Source organism: Corylus avellana, chromosome ca2, assembly GCF_901000735.1.
Source record: "Corylus avellana chromosome ca2, CavTom2PMs-1.0".
Lineage (NCBI taxonomy): Eukaryota > Viridiplantae > Streptophyta > Magnoliopsida > Fagales > Betulaceae > Corylus > Corylus avellana.
In genome coordinates, this window is record NC_081542.1 from 28,994,507 (window position 1) to 29,009,169 (window position 14,663).

Genomic DNA, 14,663 nt, shown 5'->3' on the forward strand with positions numbered 1-14,663 from the left:
GGTGGATTTCTTGGTGATCGACCGACCATCGGCATACAATGCGATTATTGGTCGACCGTCCCTCAATAAGCTGAAGGCGGTGACTTCAACTTACCATTTGATGATGAAATTTCCTACCGAGGAGGGAGTCGGAGAATTGAAAGGAGATCAAGCTGATCAAGCTGCAGCAAGGAAATGTTATAACATTTCCCTCAAGAAACCAGATCCTGCTCCTCTGACAATCGGCGTAGTGGGTAACCGAACCAAAGATCCCCTAAAAGGGGAACCTGCAGAACCCTTGAAAGAACTGAAGTTAGGAGAGGGGAAGGTGGTAAAAGTAGGAGCACGGCTCGCCTTGAAAATCCGAGACTCTCTCGAAACTTTTCTCCAACAAAACATGGAGGTGTTTGCCTGGACCCACGAAGATATGCCGAGAATCAGTCCCGATAATATCCTCCACCAACTCAACGTGGACCCAAGTATGAAGCCAGTAAAGCAGAAGTGAAGGAAGTTTGTTCCCGAGCGGAATATGGCTATTGCCGACGAAGTTGAGAAATTGCTGAAAGCTCGGTTCATAAAGGAGGTATATTATCCCGACTGGTTGGCTAATGTGGTGCTTGTCAAAAAGTCCAATGGGAAGTGGAGAATGTGTGTGGATTTTGTAGACCTCAACAAGGCATGCCCAAAAGACAGCTTTCCTCTGCCACGCATCGATGCGCTGGTAGACTCGACGGCGGGATATGGCCTGTAAAGTTTTATGGACGCTTTTTCTGGTTACAATCAGATTTATATGCATCCAGCAGACCGAGAGAAGACTGTGTTTATCACTGACAGAGGCCTGTACTGCTACAAGGTTATGCCTTTTGGCCTAAAGAACGCGGGAGCAACGTATCAGAGGCTGGTTAATAAGATGTTCCGAGACCAGATCGGACGGAATATGGAAGTATATGTCGATGACATGTTGGTTAAAAGTGTATTACCAGAAGATCATGTAGAAGACCTGCATGAGACGTTCAGAACTTTGAAGAAGTATGGGATGAAGTTGAATCCCGCAAAGTGTGCCTTTGGAGTAGTCTCGGGTAAGTTTCTCGGTTATATGGTGTCAAACCGAGGAATAGAAGCTAATCCTGAGAAGATCCAAGCAGTGTTGGATATGCAATCTCCTACAAATACAAAGCAACTTCAGCAATTGACGGGCAGAATTGCGGCATTAAATTGGTTCATCTCTCAGTCGACTGACAAATGCCTACCATTCTTCAAAATCCTAAGGAAAGAATTTGAGTGGTCTGCATAATGTGAAGAAGCTTTTGAACAACTGAAGAAGTACCTGGCAAGCACACCCCTACTAAGCAAAACTGTTCTCGGGGAAGCATTGTATTTGTACTTGGCTGTTTCCCCAACAGCAGTAAGTTCTGCCCTTATCCAAGAAGAAGACGGCGTTCAGAAACCAGTCTATTTTATAAGCAGAGCATTGAGGGGAGCAGAAGAGCGGTACCCTCAGATGGAGAAGTTAGCATTTGCCCTAAGTGTTGCTTCCAGGAAACTACGTCCGTATTTCTAAGCTCATACTATAAGAGTCTTGACCGAGTATCCGTTAAAGAAAGTGCTCAGGAAGTTAGATCTGTCTGGCAAATTAGCAAACTGGGCGATCGAACTCGGAGAATTTGACATTGAATTCCTCCCAAGGAATGCTATAAAGGGGCAGGTATTGGCTAATTTCTTAACAGAATTTACCAACCTACTTGTCACCATGAAATGGCAAAAAGACGAAACATGGGTGGTCTATGTAGATGGATCGTCCACAAGGAAGAATGGTGGAGTCAGAGTGGTATTAATCACCCCGGATGGAGAAGAGTTATGCAGTTCATTGAGGCTGGAATTCAAAACCACCAATAACGAGGCTGAGTATGAGGCAGTTCTAGCAGGACTCAGTTTAGCCCGAGAGATTGAAGCAGAGTTCGTTGAGCTACGGAGCGACTCGCAGGTGATTGTCGGGCAAATCCGAGGAGAGTTTGAGGCCAAAGGAGGTAAAATGAAGCGATACTTAGCAAAAGTACAAGCATTACAGAATGCATTTAAAAAATTATGTATAATAAAGATCCCAAGGGAAGAAAATGAAAGAGCTAACCAGTTAGCCTGAACGGCGTTGGCAACAACTAGCAACATTGAAGAGCCAATCCAAACTTTAGCAAGACCTGCCGTGGCCGACACGGTCTCGATCTCGGTTGCCGAGACCATACCAGAATGGCAGAGGAGCATAAGGGAATATTTGGAACAAGGAGTTCTCCCGTTAGATAAGAAGTCAGCAACTCAAGTCAGAACTAGAGCTGCCAGATTCACTATCATTAACGGGACTCTGTACAAACGAGGCTTCATGCTACCACTCCTCAAGTGTATTTCCAAGGAAGAAGGTAATTATGTCCTTCGCGAAATTCATGAAGGTATCTGCGGCAGCCACTCGGGAGCAAGAGTGTTGGCGCATAAAGCAATCAGGCCCGCTTTCTACTGGCCAAATATTAGTCGGGACTCGGTACAGATAGTCATAAATTGTGACAAATGCCAACGCTTCGCCAACATTGCAAAGCAGCCCCCAGAGGACCTAAGTTCAATCTCTTCGCCATGGCCTTTCTCACAATGAGGGGTGGATATAGTAGGACCACTACCTCGTGGAAAGGGGAGTGGTCGGTTCGCAGTTGTAGCAGTGGATTATTTTACAAAGTGGGCAGAAGTAGAGGCCCTAGTGAATATTACAGCTAACAGCATTGAACGGTTCTTATGGAAGAACGTCATATGCCGTTATAGTATTCCACATACGTTTATAACTGATAATAGAAAGCAATTTGACTGCGAGTCATTCCAAAAATGGTGCGCAAAACTTCATGTAAGAAACTATTACTCCTCCCCAACTCATCCCCAGGCAAATGGGCAAGTAGAAGTCACCAACAAGACAATTTTTAAAATACAGAACAAGAAACTTGGAGATCGGAAGGGAGATTGGGCAGATGATCTTCCAGAAGTTTTGTGGGCATATCGAACAACCAAAAGAATACCCACTGAGGAGACTCCATATGCCTTGGCTTTCGGGACCGAGGCGGTCATACCAGCCGAGATAGGCTCAGGAAGTTACCGAGTCGAGTCCTTTAATTCCGAGACGAATGAAGAGGGGCTCAAACTACACTTGGACTTGCTACAAGAGAAGCGGGACCAGGCCCAAGTAACCATGTCAGCATACCAGGAGAAAGTGGCTCGGTATTTCAATAAAGGAGTCAAGCACAGAAGCTTCAAGATTGGGGACCTGGTTTTACGCAAGACCACTATTGCTACCAAAGACCCTGCGGAAGGAAAGTTAGCTCCAAACTGGGAAGGACCTTACAAAGTGATTGATTGTAGAAGGGCAGGAGCTTACTACCTTGAAAGCATGGAAGGAAAAGCACTCCCAAGGCCATGGAATGCAGAGCACCTTAGAAAATACTTTATCTAGCCTATCAGTAAGGCGATTCTAGTTAATTGTCATTTGATTCTTATTTTTCCCTGTAATTTTCATTACATTTTAAATAAAAGAATCTCCTGAAGTTTCAATCACCTTCTAAATATTTCGAAGTAAAGTAAGTTAAAATTACCCTCACGGTAAAATGAATGAAAGATCATCAAAAAGATTGATAACTTTCTCGAGTCAAAACCTGTAAAGGACGTAAAACCTTCAAAAAAGGTGTGTCCGAAGAAGGTTAAAACTGGCGACCTGTAAAGGACGTAAAGCCTTCAAAATAGGTGTGTCCGAAGAAGGTTAAAATAATGACTTGTAAAAAACGTAAAGCCTTAGAAAAAAGAGGTGTGTTCAAAGAAAGTCGAACGAATAGCCTGTCAAGAGCAGAAATCCTTTAAAAGAGGTGTGCTCGAAAAAGGTTAAATAATCTTCAGAAAAGGTAATTGATCGAAAGTATTGCTAAGTTATTCCAAGAAATAAATATAACATACTTCATTAAAAAAATCGCAAGTTTATCATTTACAAGAGAATCAAAAGTACTAACTACTTAATTACAATCAAAAGAAGTTTAGCCCTCTTTAGGGTCTACAGATAGAGCCCTAGAAGCGGAAGGGGTCTCGGCACCATGACCAGAAGCAGTCTCTTCATCACCTGAGGACTCCTCAGAGCCTGAGAACGGCCGATGAGCAAATCTGTCAATCCCTTCAGCATCAGGCATCAGATCCGACCCGAGACTGATAAGTTGTTTCAAAGCCTTATCAGAAACAGGAATAGTCTCAGGTTGGACCGTGTCAAGGTCAATGGTGCGAGCAGGGTCCCTGGCCCAAGACCGAAAGGTCTCAAAACCAAGAATGATCCCATCAACCCAAGCACTATCGCGAGTCCAAGAAGCATACGACAGTTGCTGCAAGTAGTTGGAGGATCAAGCCTCAGCCTCTTTAAGTCGTAGCCTCTTCTCTTCCAGCTTTCCTCGGAAGAATTTAAGTCTTTCCTCAGCAACTGTCTCACCTTTGATAACTTCTTCAACCTTAGTGTTTTGGCCGGCAACCTCCGCCTAAAAAGCCTTTAGTTGCTCCAAAACCTCCCCGTGCTTCTCCTCAAGTTGATGTAGATCCTCATTTACGATGGAATGATCCTCTTGGAGCTTTGAGTGATCAACACGGAGGGTCTGCAACTCACTAGATAGAGCCGAGACCTTGGACTCGGCTTGCTCAAATTTAGCTTGAGTCGCCGACTGCTGACCGAGTCGAAGCAGTTCTTTGTCTTGCTAAGCCAGCGTATCCTTCAATTTAGCATTCTCAGCCTCAGAAGCTGTGAGCCTGCTTCGAAGGTTCTCGGATTCTGAGGCCGACTCCTGAAGAAACTTCCTCAAGTAGCAGTATGTGACTGCTGACTTCATAACTCCCTACAATAAATGAAGTTAATCAAAGAGAATATGACCCAAGCAAAAAGAAAACTTGAAGAATGATACTTACACACAATTGATTGAATAGCATTGACTCTGCTATCCCCCGGGTAGAAATGTCTTGTTTACCAATCAAGCTCTCCTTGGGGACCAGCTCTATCAAAGCTTGAAATGGGTTCCCCAGTAACTGCCCACCAAACCGAGACAGGGGCTCACCCAAGGTCCATTCCACATTCCGAGGCTTCACCAGTGAATAACCTGAGGCCCCGGAACCAGCACTAGCCTCAGCCTCAGGAGCCGGTGTAGGGGCCCAAGACGAAGCCTCGGGCATAGTAGCCAGAACCCGAGATTGCTCCTCCGCTATCGGGGACATCTCCCAAGGCCTCCCGTCTGCATCAGCTTGCGGCCTATTCTCTTCCACATCCATCCTCACCGAGCTATCTAAAAACGGATCAACTAAAAGGTGTTGAATGTTGGGACCAGAATGGACCGGTGACGCCGATGCCACGGGAATGGCAGTAATGGCAACAGCTCCAAGAGGCTCTAGGGGGGTTGCTGCCAAAGGGGTGGCAGCGATCGGATGGTTAGCCAGAATGTTCTGGTAGGCCGATATAGGAGCCACATCAGGTTCTGGATTAGCCCTCCTCCGAGCGGCCAAGAGATCGGCAAAAAGGGATTTCCCCTTTTCAGCCTGGACAGCCCTTGCCCTTCATTAGCCTCCTCTTCTTTATTAGGGGAGCCTCCTGCTCCTCGGGCTCGTCAACCAAATGGAGGGCCTTCTTTACCCCAGGATCATCTACCTTCTTTTTGCCTTTATCAACCCCAGGCTTCCGAGGGGTAGCGCCTCGGGTGTTAGCTGCAGGAGGACCCAAATAAACAGCAGGACGAGATGGTCTCTTCCGAGACCCACCGATATCCTCTCTGCCAGTATATAAAATGTTGTTCAGTGCATTGGTCGTAACCAGTTGCTTGAAGGTCATGGAAGTCCTATTCCTCTGAACCCGGGCCAGAATCGTGTTGATTCGGACCGCCTCGTCCTCTAACAAACACAAGTTCTTGTGAAGGCCCAAATGGGGGGTAGTCGTCTCCCGAGGCACTCGAGGCCCCTCCGCCTTCTCTCCAGGAGCAAATTCCCATTGCCCCTAAGCAAAGAAATATTTATTTTTCCAGTTATGGTTGCTGGTGAAAGTCTTATCCATAAAGAAAATTTTTCCCCGTCTTGATTGGAAGCTGTAAAGTCCATCACTGTTAGGGTTCTTCTGGAGTCGATATACCCAAAGAAACTCCGAAACCATCAAATTCTTCCCTTCTCCGAGGGCCATGGGCCAAACAACCACACAGGCAAAAAACATCCTCTAACCATTAAGAACCAACTAGTGGGGAGCCAGATTCAAGCGATTAAGAAGCTCGCAAACAAGTCTGGGGAAAGGGAGTTTGTGGCCTGCCCAAAACATTTCTTCATAAAGACAAACCTCGTGGCTCCCAGGGTCCACGATAGCGCCCTTCTTCTCGTCGTCAAACCGAAGTTTCACCGACTTAGGGATGTAACAATCCAATCTAATTCGGCGTTCATCGGATGAGGTCAGATCGGGCTTCCACAAGGCTGGGTAAGTCTTACCCAAACCACCGTCAGATCCTGATCCTTCTCCTTGAGACATAGTTAAAACAGAGTAAAGAAAGAAAAAACGGGGCAGGAAGGAAAACAGATCAGAAAAGAACAAGCGACACAGACTTGGTGCGAATAAAACAAAAGGAAACCCTAGAAAAAGAGATTTTATAAAGCAGGGACAAGGGCGTATAATACCGAAGCTTTTCCCGAGACGCGCAATAAATATGGCAGAAAAGGCACCTCTGTAATTTCCATGTGGCAGCTAACAGTCGACAACTGAAGAGACGTCTGACCCTATACTGACACGTGGAGCGACCGATACGCCCATAGAAGGGTTCAAATTTCCCGCCAAAATTTGAAATTCAAAATTCCCGCCTCCGAGATCTCGGATCTTTCTCAAAAGCAGCTTAAGAACGCCGATCCAGTCATAAGCAAAAATTTCCATAATCTTTCAGATAAAGAAATTGGGGGGTAACTGTTAGACCAATGGATCTGCGGTTAAAAGCCCATGGGCCCTAAACCCGACAAGGACTTGGAGGAGCTTCCCCGAGAAGATCTCGACGATCGAGAAGGCCTCGTGAACCGAGAAGGTTTCGGACTTGGATTCCGAGTCCACTCATCAACACTAGGTACTAAATCCGAGACACTTCTTCTTTGATTAAAGCAAGCAAGTGCCAAGGGTGAAACTGTCATTCTACAACTAAGGATATACAAATATTCAAATTCATTCTGGTAAACATTATCCTACATTCAAAAGAAGCCTTTATCAAACAATCCATGCACTAACAGGATGAAATAGTATTCAAATTCAAAAAGCAATCTAGTTCAAATGAAGGCCTTATCACTTCGTTCCAAGATTCCTCCCTTATCAAAATAACTACAAAACAGATATTTAGGGATAAGAATTTCAAGATGTGCGGGAACAAATTGAACTCCATGCCTATAAATACAGCTCTCGATTCCCATCAAAGGTAAGCGCAATCTTGGCCTTGAAACTTTGATTGCTTAAACACTTTTTCCTCATTTTCTAACTTAGGCATCGGAGTACCTCAGCCGGAACCCCACCGGGGGCTCTAATCCTATTTTTTCCTTCTGTGTGTAGCCTGAAACATCCACAAAGCGGTCCGCACAACCTTGAGGCGTGCCACGTCACCATCCTAGAAAACTGTGCATCAACATGACCAAAGACGGACCCATGTACATGTAGATGGGGGTAGGCTATGGCCAACCCCATGTTTTGAAAATTTTCATTAAATGTGCCTTTAAATTTACATTTGGGCCAAAATTTTCATTAAAGATGGGTTACATATGAAATAATTATAAAATGTATTCTTTGTTCATTATTATATATAATAATTTTAGTATTGTTTTGCTAAATTTGTGTTATGGAGATCACACTTTACATTTTGTTGACTATTAATTATGATGTTTTGATTATATTTATTTGAATGCCAATCAAAGAAACTGCTTTTAACTTTAATATATTTTTCATCAATGCTTTGGCTCCCTATTTTAATATATTTAGCATTCCTGCTTTATCGATACAAATTACTGGTTACATCCCTCCTTATGACATGAAGTTTTAAAACACTTTTTAAATTTTAAATCGGTGCAATAAAAAAATTTAAAAAAAAAAAACTAATTTTGTATTTTTCCCCTAAAAAGAAAAAAAAAAATATATATATATATATATATAACGTGTATTATTTCCTCTTCATAAGGTACAAATGGTAGCACATATACATATATATTCTCTCATTTCTTTTATTGTTTTATCAAAAAAAAAATTCCTATTATCTCCTAAGCGTATAGTGTCTAGCAAACCCTATTAATTACAAACAGCACATTATTCAAAGAGAAATAAGAAATACTAATATTTTTTTAATGGGATATTGATTCCTTTTGTGTTAGAAGGAATGTGAGCATTTTTGTCATTTAAAAGAAATAAAAAAATTCTGAAGAGCAAGAGAATGTGAATTCTCACCTCACCAAAATAAAAAATAATAATAATAATAATAATAATAATAATAATAAAAAAAAAAAAAAAAAAAAAAAAAAAAAAAAAAAGCAAAGGAATCCACATTCCCTGAATTTTCTTGACTTAACTGCAACCAACGATATAATCTTTTAAGATTCTCAATGAATTCAACATACTTTCATCTTAATTTTATAAAGCATGAGGAAATGGTAATCTATCTCAATTTTCCACAAATATTTAGTGTAGCACCCGGTTCTTCTTTTATTCTCTGAATTTTTAAAATTACTATTAAATTGTGGGACTTTTATGAGTCAAAGTCACAGTAGTTTTAAAAATGGAAAAGATGAGAGAATGACAGCAGAATGAACAATCATTTTTTCGTAATCTTATATGATGAAGTTGGTTAAATCATGCTCATTTATTTTGTAAGTTGCTTGTATTTAAATCACCTGCTTTATAATTTTTTTGGTGAGTCAGTTCGTTTATTTTATTGCAATACAAGGTTTTAAGGTGTTTTGAGAGTTGAATTTTACCAAAGCTTTTGCTCATGTATGTAAGCATGCCCCAGTTCCCCTTTTATAGATACAAATAAATCATTTAACTTCTATACTTTAAATTGCAATCAATCTATAAGGAATTTATTGTAATTAATTAAATGAAAAATACAATGATATAAAAACAGTTTCTTTCTAAATTTCAGCCATGTTTTTTCTGCTGACTTTCAGTCAAATTGTAAAATATATATATATATATATATATATATATATATAATAAAAAAAGGTTTCAATATCCAATTTCACAGTTTCATAATTTCACTCTATTAATGTTTTCACCTGGTTGGTCAGTTGACTCGCTGCATCTGTGGATCAAATTCTAAGTAATTACACTAGTTTCAACTACAAATCACCATATAACATGTTACTCTGATCCCACAACAAGCAAAAGAGAATGAAAAAAAGAAAAGTAAAACAGAACAAAACAAAGAAGAATAATCACAATAAAACTAACAATAGATATCCATACAAAATGCTAAATCGAAGTTTTTTTACTGCATTTTCTTACTGAGGTGTGCATACAACTCAGTTATCCAGCAATATGACCAAATTTAAAACAAAAGGTCTCCTTAAATTTAGCTCTTCAATGTCTTGCAACAAAAGGACCATCATTCTCTGTTCACCATTACCAAAACAACACTTGAATGGATCCGATTGCAGAAAAAGCTTTGAATGGACCATCATTCTTTGCAGATACTTCTGTGAAGTGCCTTGAGATAACCAACATCCAAAAGATCACATGCTACTGAGCAGGGAAAAGAAAAGGGATGTACATAGAGCAAGATAAAGAGAACTTACAATGGGAACCTGACCCCCTATGATAAACCTGCCTTGTTATCAAAGTAACGTTGAAACAATGTACTGCAATCAGCGCTGGCTATTGTATGGTGACCACCTTTCACCCCGCCAATGCAATCGTCGAGAATAGGGTACATTTTCTGGTACCTGTTGAGGATATCGTGTGAAACTACGTGTACTCCCACTCCCACTCCCACTCCCCGTTGACTGCCCAGGCATTTGCCGGAAACGGGGTCGACCATATGAAGAAAAGGAGGACCTATTTTGTGATGACCAGGAACGGGAATTACCCTCCAATGACCACCCAGACATTTGCCGATGATGCGGGGAAGTACCCTCTGATGACCACCCAGAGACTTGCCGATGATGGGGCACACGCACGGACGACAAGTTGCTCGGTATAGTAGCAGTACCAGTATTACCATGAGTCCCTCGAGTGGTTTGCCTCAGACGCGGCATACTTTCTGATGACAAATTGTTGTTCCTTCCGTTGATGGGACTGACCTCCATATCATATTCCGCCCTCGCTCTCCTATAATGCGACTGTTCTATATCACTTGGAACATCCGATAGACCGACCATGAGGGAGAACCCAAGAGAGCAAAACATGAAATCGAAAATGGAAGTCACCCAGTCACTAAAATCTACTGAGAGAGTGTTTTCTTCGCTACTCTCTTCCCCAACAACCTCTGGATGAAGTGAGCTAAGAACATCCTCCAACTCCCTTTCCCGTTCCAGCCTTGTCCAATCCCTCTGTCGCATAGGGTCCACATCCGCAGGCCGAACGGATGGGTGTTCAGACCTTGCATGCTTCCTGAGTTCAGAATAGGTCGCACTAAAGTCACACATCTCAGAAGAACAACTTCTTGCCTTGGAATTCATGAATTTACGAGCTGGCTCTACTATACTGTACCCATAAACCTCTCCTCGACAAAGAGGGCAGAAAAGTTTTGGTTGCAATTGGCTCCCACAATACCTTGCTTGCCCAGGCTCCGACCCATCTTCCCTGCTGTGAAATGCTGAGCTTGTAAGAGGATTTTCTTGCAGTAGTGCTATTGAGGCATGTGGTGCAAATGACTTACAGAACTGATCAAGACAATTGGAGTGCCTGTAGCTGGTGTTGCACATGTAAGGGCGGCAGCCTTTCTCATAGGAGGAACACTTTAGAAGAACAGCATTATGAGGGTGTTCCATGCATATTGGGCACCTAGCTTCCTCCCATTCTTTCACATCGGCAGCTGATCCCAATTGTTCTTCTACTTTATATCGCTCCATGGTCATGGAGCTACTAGAGTAAGAAGATGCCCTTGAGTGAGCAGACAAGGTTCTAACCTTTGGCATTTCAGAAGTTAAGAAGTTGGCCACAAGAACTAAAATCTGCCATAAAACCAGCACATCATAATATTAATTAAATCCAGCACATCTGCAATGCATATAGGGATGCAATTGCAATTCCTAGTCACTAAATCAAAGCATAACAAAAAAACCAAAAAAAAAAAGAGTAATGCTACATACCACACAAACATCCTATAAAATTTCCCAACAGGCTGATGTGGTAAGGTATAGTAGCCATTGGGTTTTTTTTAACAAGGGTTGATTGAAGGGCTACTAGACCTCGTCATGTCAGCTTTGTGGGATATTTGTGTAGTATATAGCATTACTCCCAAAAAAATGTCTAAAATTGCACGTGCAGTTAATGTATCGACAAAATTTAAAGTTTGAACATAGATTAATTACATTTTTAAAATAACATAAAATTAAAAAGACAGAAATAAAAGCCTATAACAAGAACATAATCAACTGAAACCTAGATTATTTTAAAAAAACTGTTGAAGTACAAACCGTTCTCTAGTACAAAATAATTGATTAAGTACAAGATATATTAAAGCCTTCTTTGTCATATATAAAATAATCTCAAGAAGACAAAGAATCCCAACCAGCAAAACTCCAAAAATTTAAATTGCAAGCTTTAGTGCATTTTTCTTAATCAAGGTAGCATAACCAGCTTTTCAGAAGTCCTTCTACAAGCTATTTGAATGGATTAGGATAAGAAGTGAAGAACAGTTTCAAGTGCTAAAGAACTAAAGAGGAGGTTTTCATAGAGCTACTTAAAAGCTAAAGGTCTACAACATAATCCAACAGCTACTCTACATTTTCCTTTAGATCCAAATACAAAATCAATCCTTGCTACCCACTAATAATGTCTTTCCACAAGTCATTACATGTTATCATTTATTGTATCAAATTATGCTCCTTGCTGTTTTGAAAATTGACATGACATTGCTATTACCTTCTCAAATACTGTAACTACTCATAAACAAGAGAGTTGGCAATGCAGTTAAGGGGAACTTCTAGATGAATGGCACTAGAGAGAAACTACAGCATCTGCAAGAATTTGGGACAGTGGACTAAATAAGAAAATAAACTTTTCAAAAAAACAAAAAACAAAAAAGAATGATACTCCTAGAGTCCGAGTCATTAGTTTTCATGAAGAGTGTGAAGAAGATTCCAGCCAACTACAAAGCAAACAAAACTCTGATAGAGGGTCGCTGCGAGCCATTGCAATGGAACTGGTCTTGCAAGATCAAATACCATCATAGAGAATGCAACCATCGGTCCATTGCACAGTTGAGTTTGCAATCCACCACAATAAATCGTCCAGTTGGTCTGCAAATTTGCATTGATCTTCTGAAGACCTTGTTCCTCTGAAGCAAAACAACTCCATGAGGGTCTTGCTTGGCCCCATCTCTGTCATGCTTCAAACCAAAAAAAAAAATAACACATCCTACTTTATGATAGAATCTGCTGTTCCATCAAATCTTAGAACTTAATGTCTCAACCGATTATTATCTAATCAATCATTGCCAGCATTGGCTTGCCAATAACCTTGAGAATCTTCCATTTAGTTTGAAAGTCTTTATAGATAAGAACTTGGTCCTCAAATGCAAAATAATTCTACTAGGGTTGCTTAGCCTCCATGACATCTATCTAATGAGAATTTCTAAAGGTGAATGAATAAAAATAATAGGGTTCTCAATTTTCCACTTTCCAAGGACAAACAACTAGTAGAAATTCTTCAAATTAAGCCACCAGTACAGGACAAGCACCAGCTCATCTCTGTGATTCATGTTTACATTACTTAAATTGTATCGTTATGCTCTTCAATGAACCTCACTTGAAGATGTTTGTCAGGTACAGTACATTGCACACCAATTTATCAACAACAACCTACTTGCTAGTTATCAACACACAAAGCGCACACATAGCCCCCTAGGTCTCAAAAAAAAGTTAGGCAAAATCCAACAAAACAGCAAGCCAATTATGAACTAATAATAAAGCAAAACTAAGCATGCCTCCAAGCCTTTTTTTTTTTTTTTTTCCTTAAATTCCAAACATCATTTGAAATTTCTCCAAACTCAAAGGGCTCCTAGATTCTTTTCAGAAATTAAAAACTATCTTCAACATAGAATTTCATAACTTTTCACCAGGAAAAGATCTGAAATTAATCGTAGTCAAATATTTTATATCTTTGTCATCAGTACTTGGCAGAGAATACATGACCAACGAACTCTGTTTCAAATGAGACTCTCCTAGAAAAATGTAACGAAAGTTGAGATCTTGGGTTCAAATATACCATTATCATCAGCCCATATGCATGAGTCAAAATTCAAACCCACTTGGCACCTACCCACCGGAATTGCAAAAACATCATGACCCCAAGCTCATAACAAGCCCATTGGTTTCGTGATACTTCGATCAAGAAAATTGAAACAAAAAATTTCTTAATTCATAGGTTACTATTTTTTTGAATCTTGTTTTCCCTAATCCTTTATCCCACAAAGAAACAAAAAAAAATTTCTATATTAAGAAAAACCACCTGCCGGAAAATCAAAGACCCATTATGGAGAGGGCGTTGTGGGTTCAAATCCACAGATTTCTTCAATAGAAAACCTCAAGAAACATAACAAAGCTACGCAGATTTTCACAAAAAGATATATTCAAAGGCCAAACCAACAAAATTAATCAAAACCCAGATATAAAAACAACCCAATAATCAGCATCATCAGTAAAACAAATTATCATACCCATTCAAAACAAAATAGATGAGGAAAACAGGAAAAATATGAAATTTACCGGAGACTTTGGAAACTCCTAGAGAGCTTGATGCAGACGCGGAGTCAATTGTGAGCAAGTCTTACATGTATTATGTATATATCACAGAAAAAGCACCGTCTTCTTGTATTGTGAAAGTACACAATTACCCCCAAAGCACAATAAGTTTTGAAGAGTTACCTTGGCCCATTAGGCCAGGCCCACACATTAGGGCCCCTTTTGTTACATCAACTATTCGTTCACATTTTCAAGAAAACTAAAAAATATAAATAAAAAAGACGAAAATATTGATTGAGCACCATCTACCAACTACCATGTGTTTATATCTCCTTCAATCTCGGTTTTCAATTTTTTTTTTTTTTATTGTAATGTGAAAATTTAAAATAAAACAACAATAACTGTTATGATCAAATGGTCCAATCTAATTAGGGCCTATTTGAGTTTACGGTTTTAAAAAGTGCGATTTGAAAACATGATTTTTAAAAACGCAGTTAATTGTTTTGTAAAATCGCAGTTTGACCTTTAAAACGCAGTTTAGCCTTTAAAATTATACGCTTGCAAAAAAGTACCAATTTGCCTACGAATTGAATTTGCGTTTTCAAATCGTAATTTTTTAAAAATGTAATCCAAGACAATCCATTTTCTACGATTTAGTTTAAAATCGTTCTTTTTGTGTTACGAAATTACAATCCCAAATGTGAAGGAGATGTTTGGAGACCAAAGGTTGTGCTACTAGGCTGAAC

At 40.3% G+C, this 14,663-nt stretch overlaps 1 protein-coding gene across 2 annotated transcripts; it reads right to left on the reverse strand.

Annotated features, from left to right (window-relative positions):
• Positions 1-9,426: 9,426 nt before the first annotated feature.
• On the reverse strand, positions 9,427-13,991 carry LOC132168747 (uncharacterized). 2 transcript variants are annotated; one of them, XM_059579778.1, is made up of 2 exons: positions 13,942-13,991; positions 9,427-11,184 (listed from the first exon to the last, which is right to left on the reverse strand). In XM_059579778.1, exon 2 carries the CDS (start codon positions 11,146-11,148, stop codon positions 9,877-9,879), a length of 1,272 nt encoding a protein of 423 aa, XP_059435761.1. In that variant the 5' UTR covers positions 11,149-11,184; positions 13,942-13,991; the 3' UTR covers positions 9,427-9,876. The 2 variants fall into 2 exon arrangements, with proteins under 2 accessions (XP_059435761.1, XP_059435762.1); XM_059579779.1 differs by lacking the exon at positions 13,942-13,991 and adding an exon at positions 12,098-12,557.
• Between the last annotated feature and the right edge of the window lie 672 nt (positions 13,992-14,663).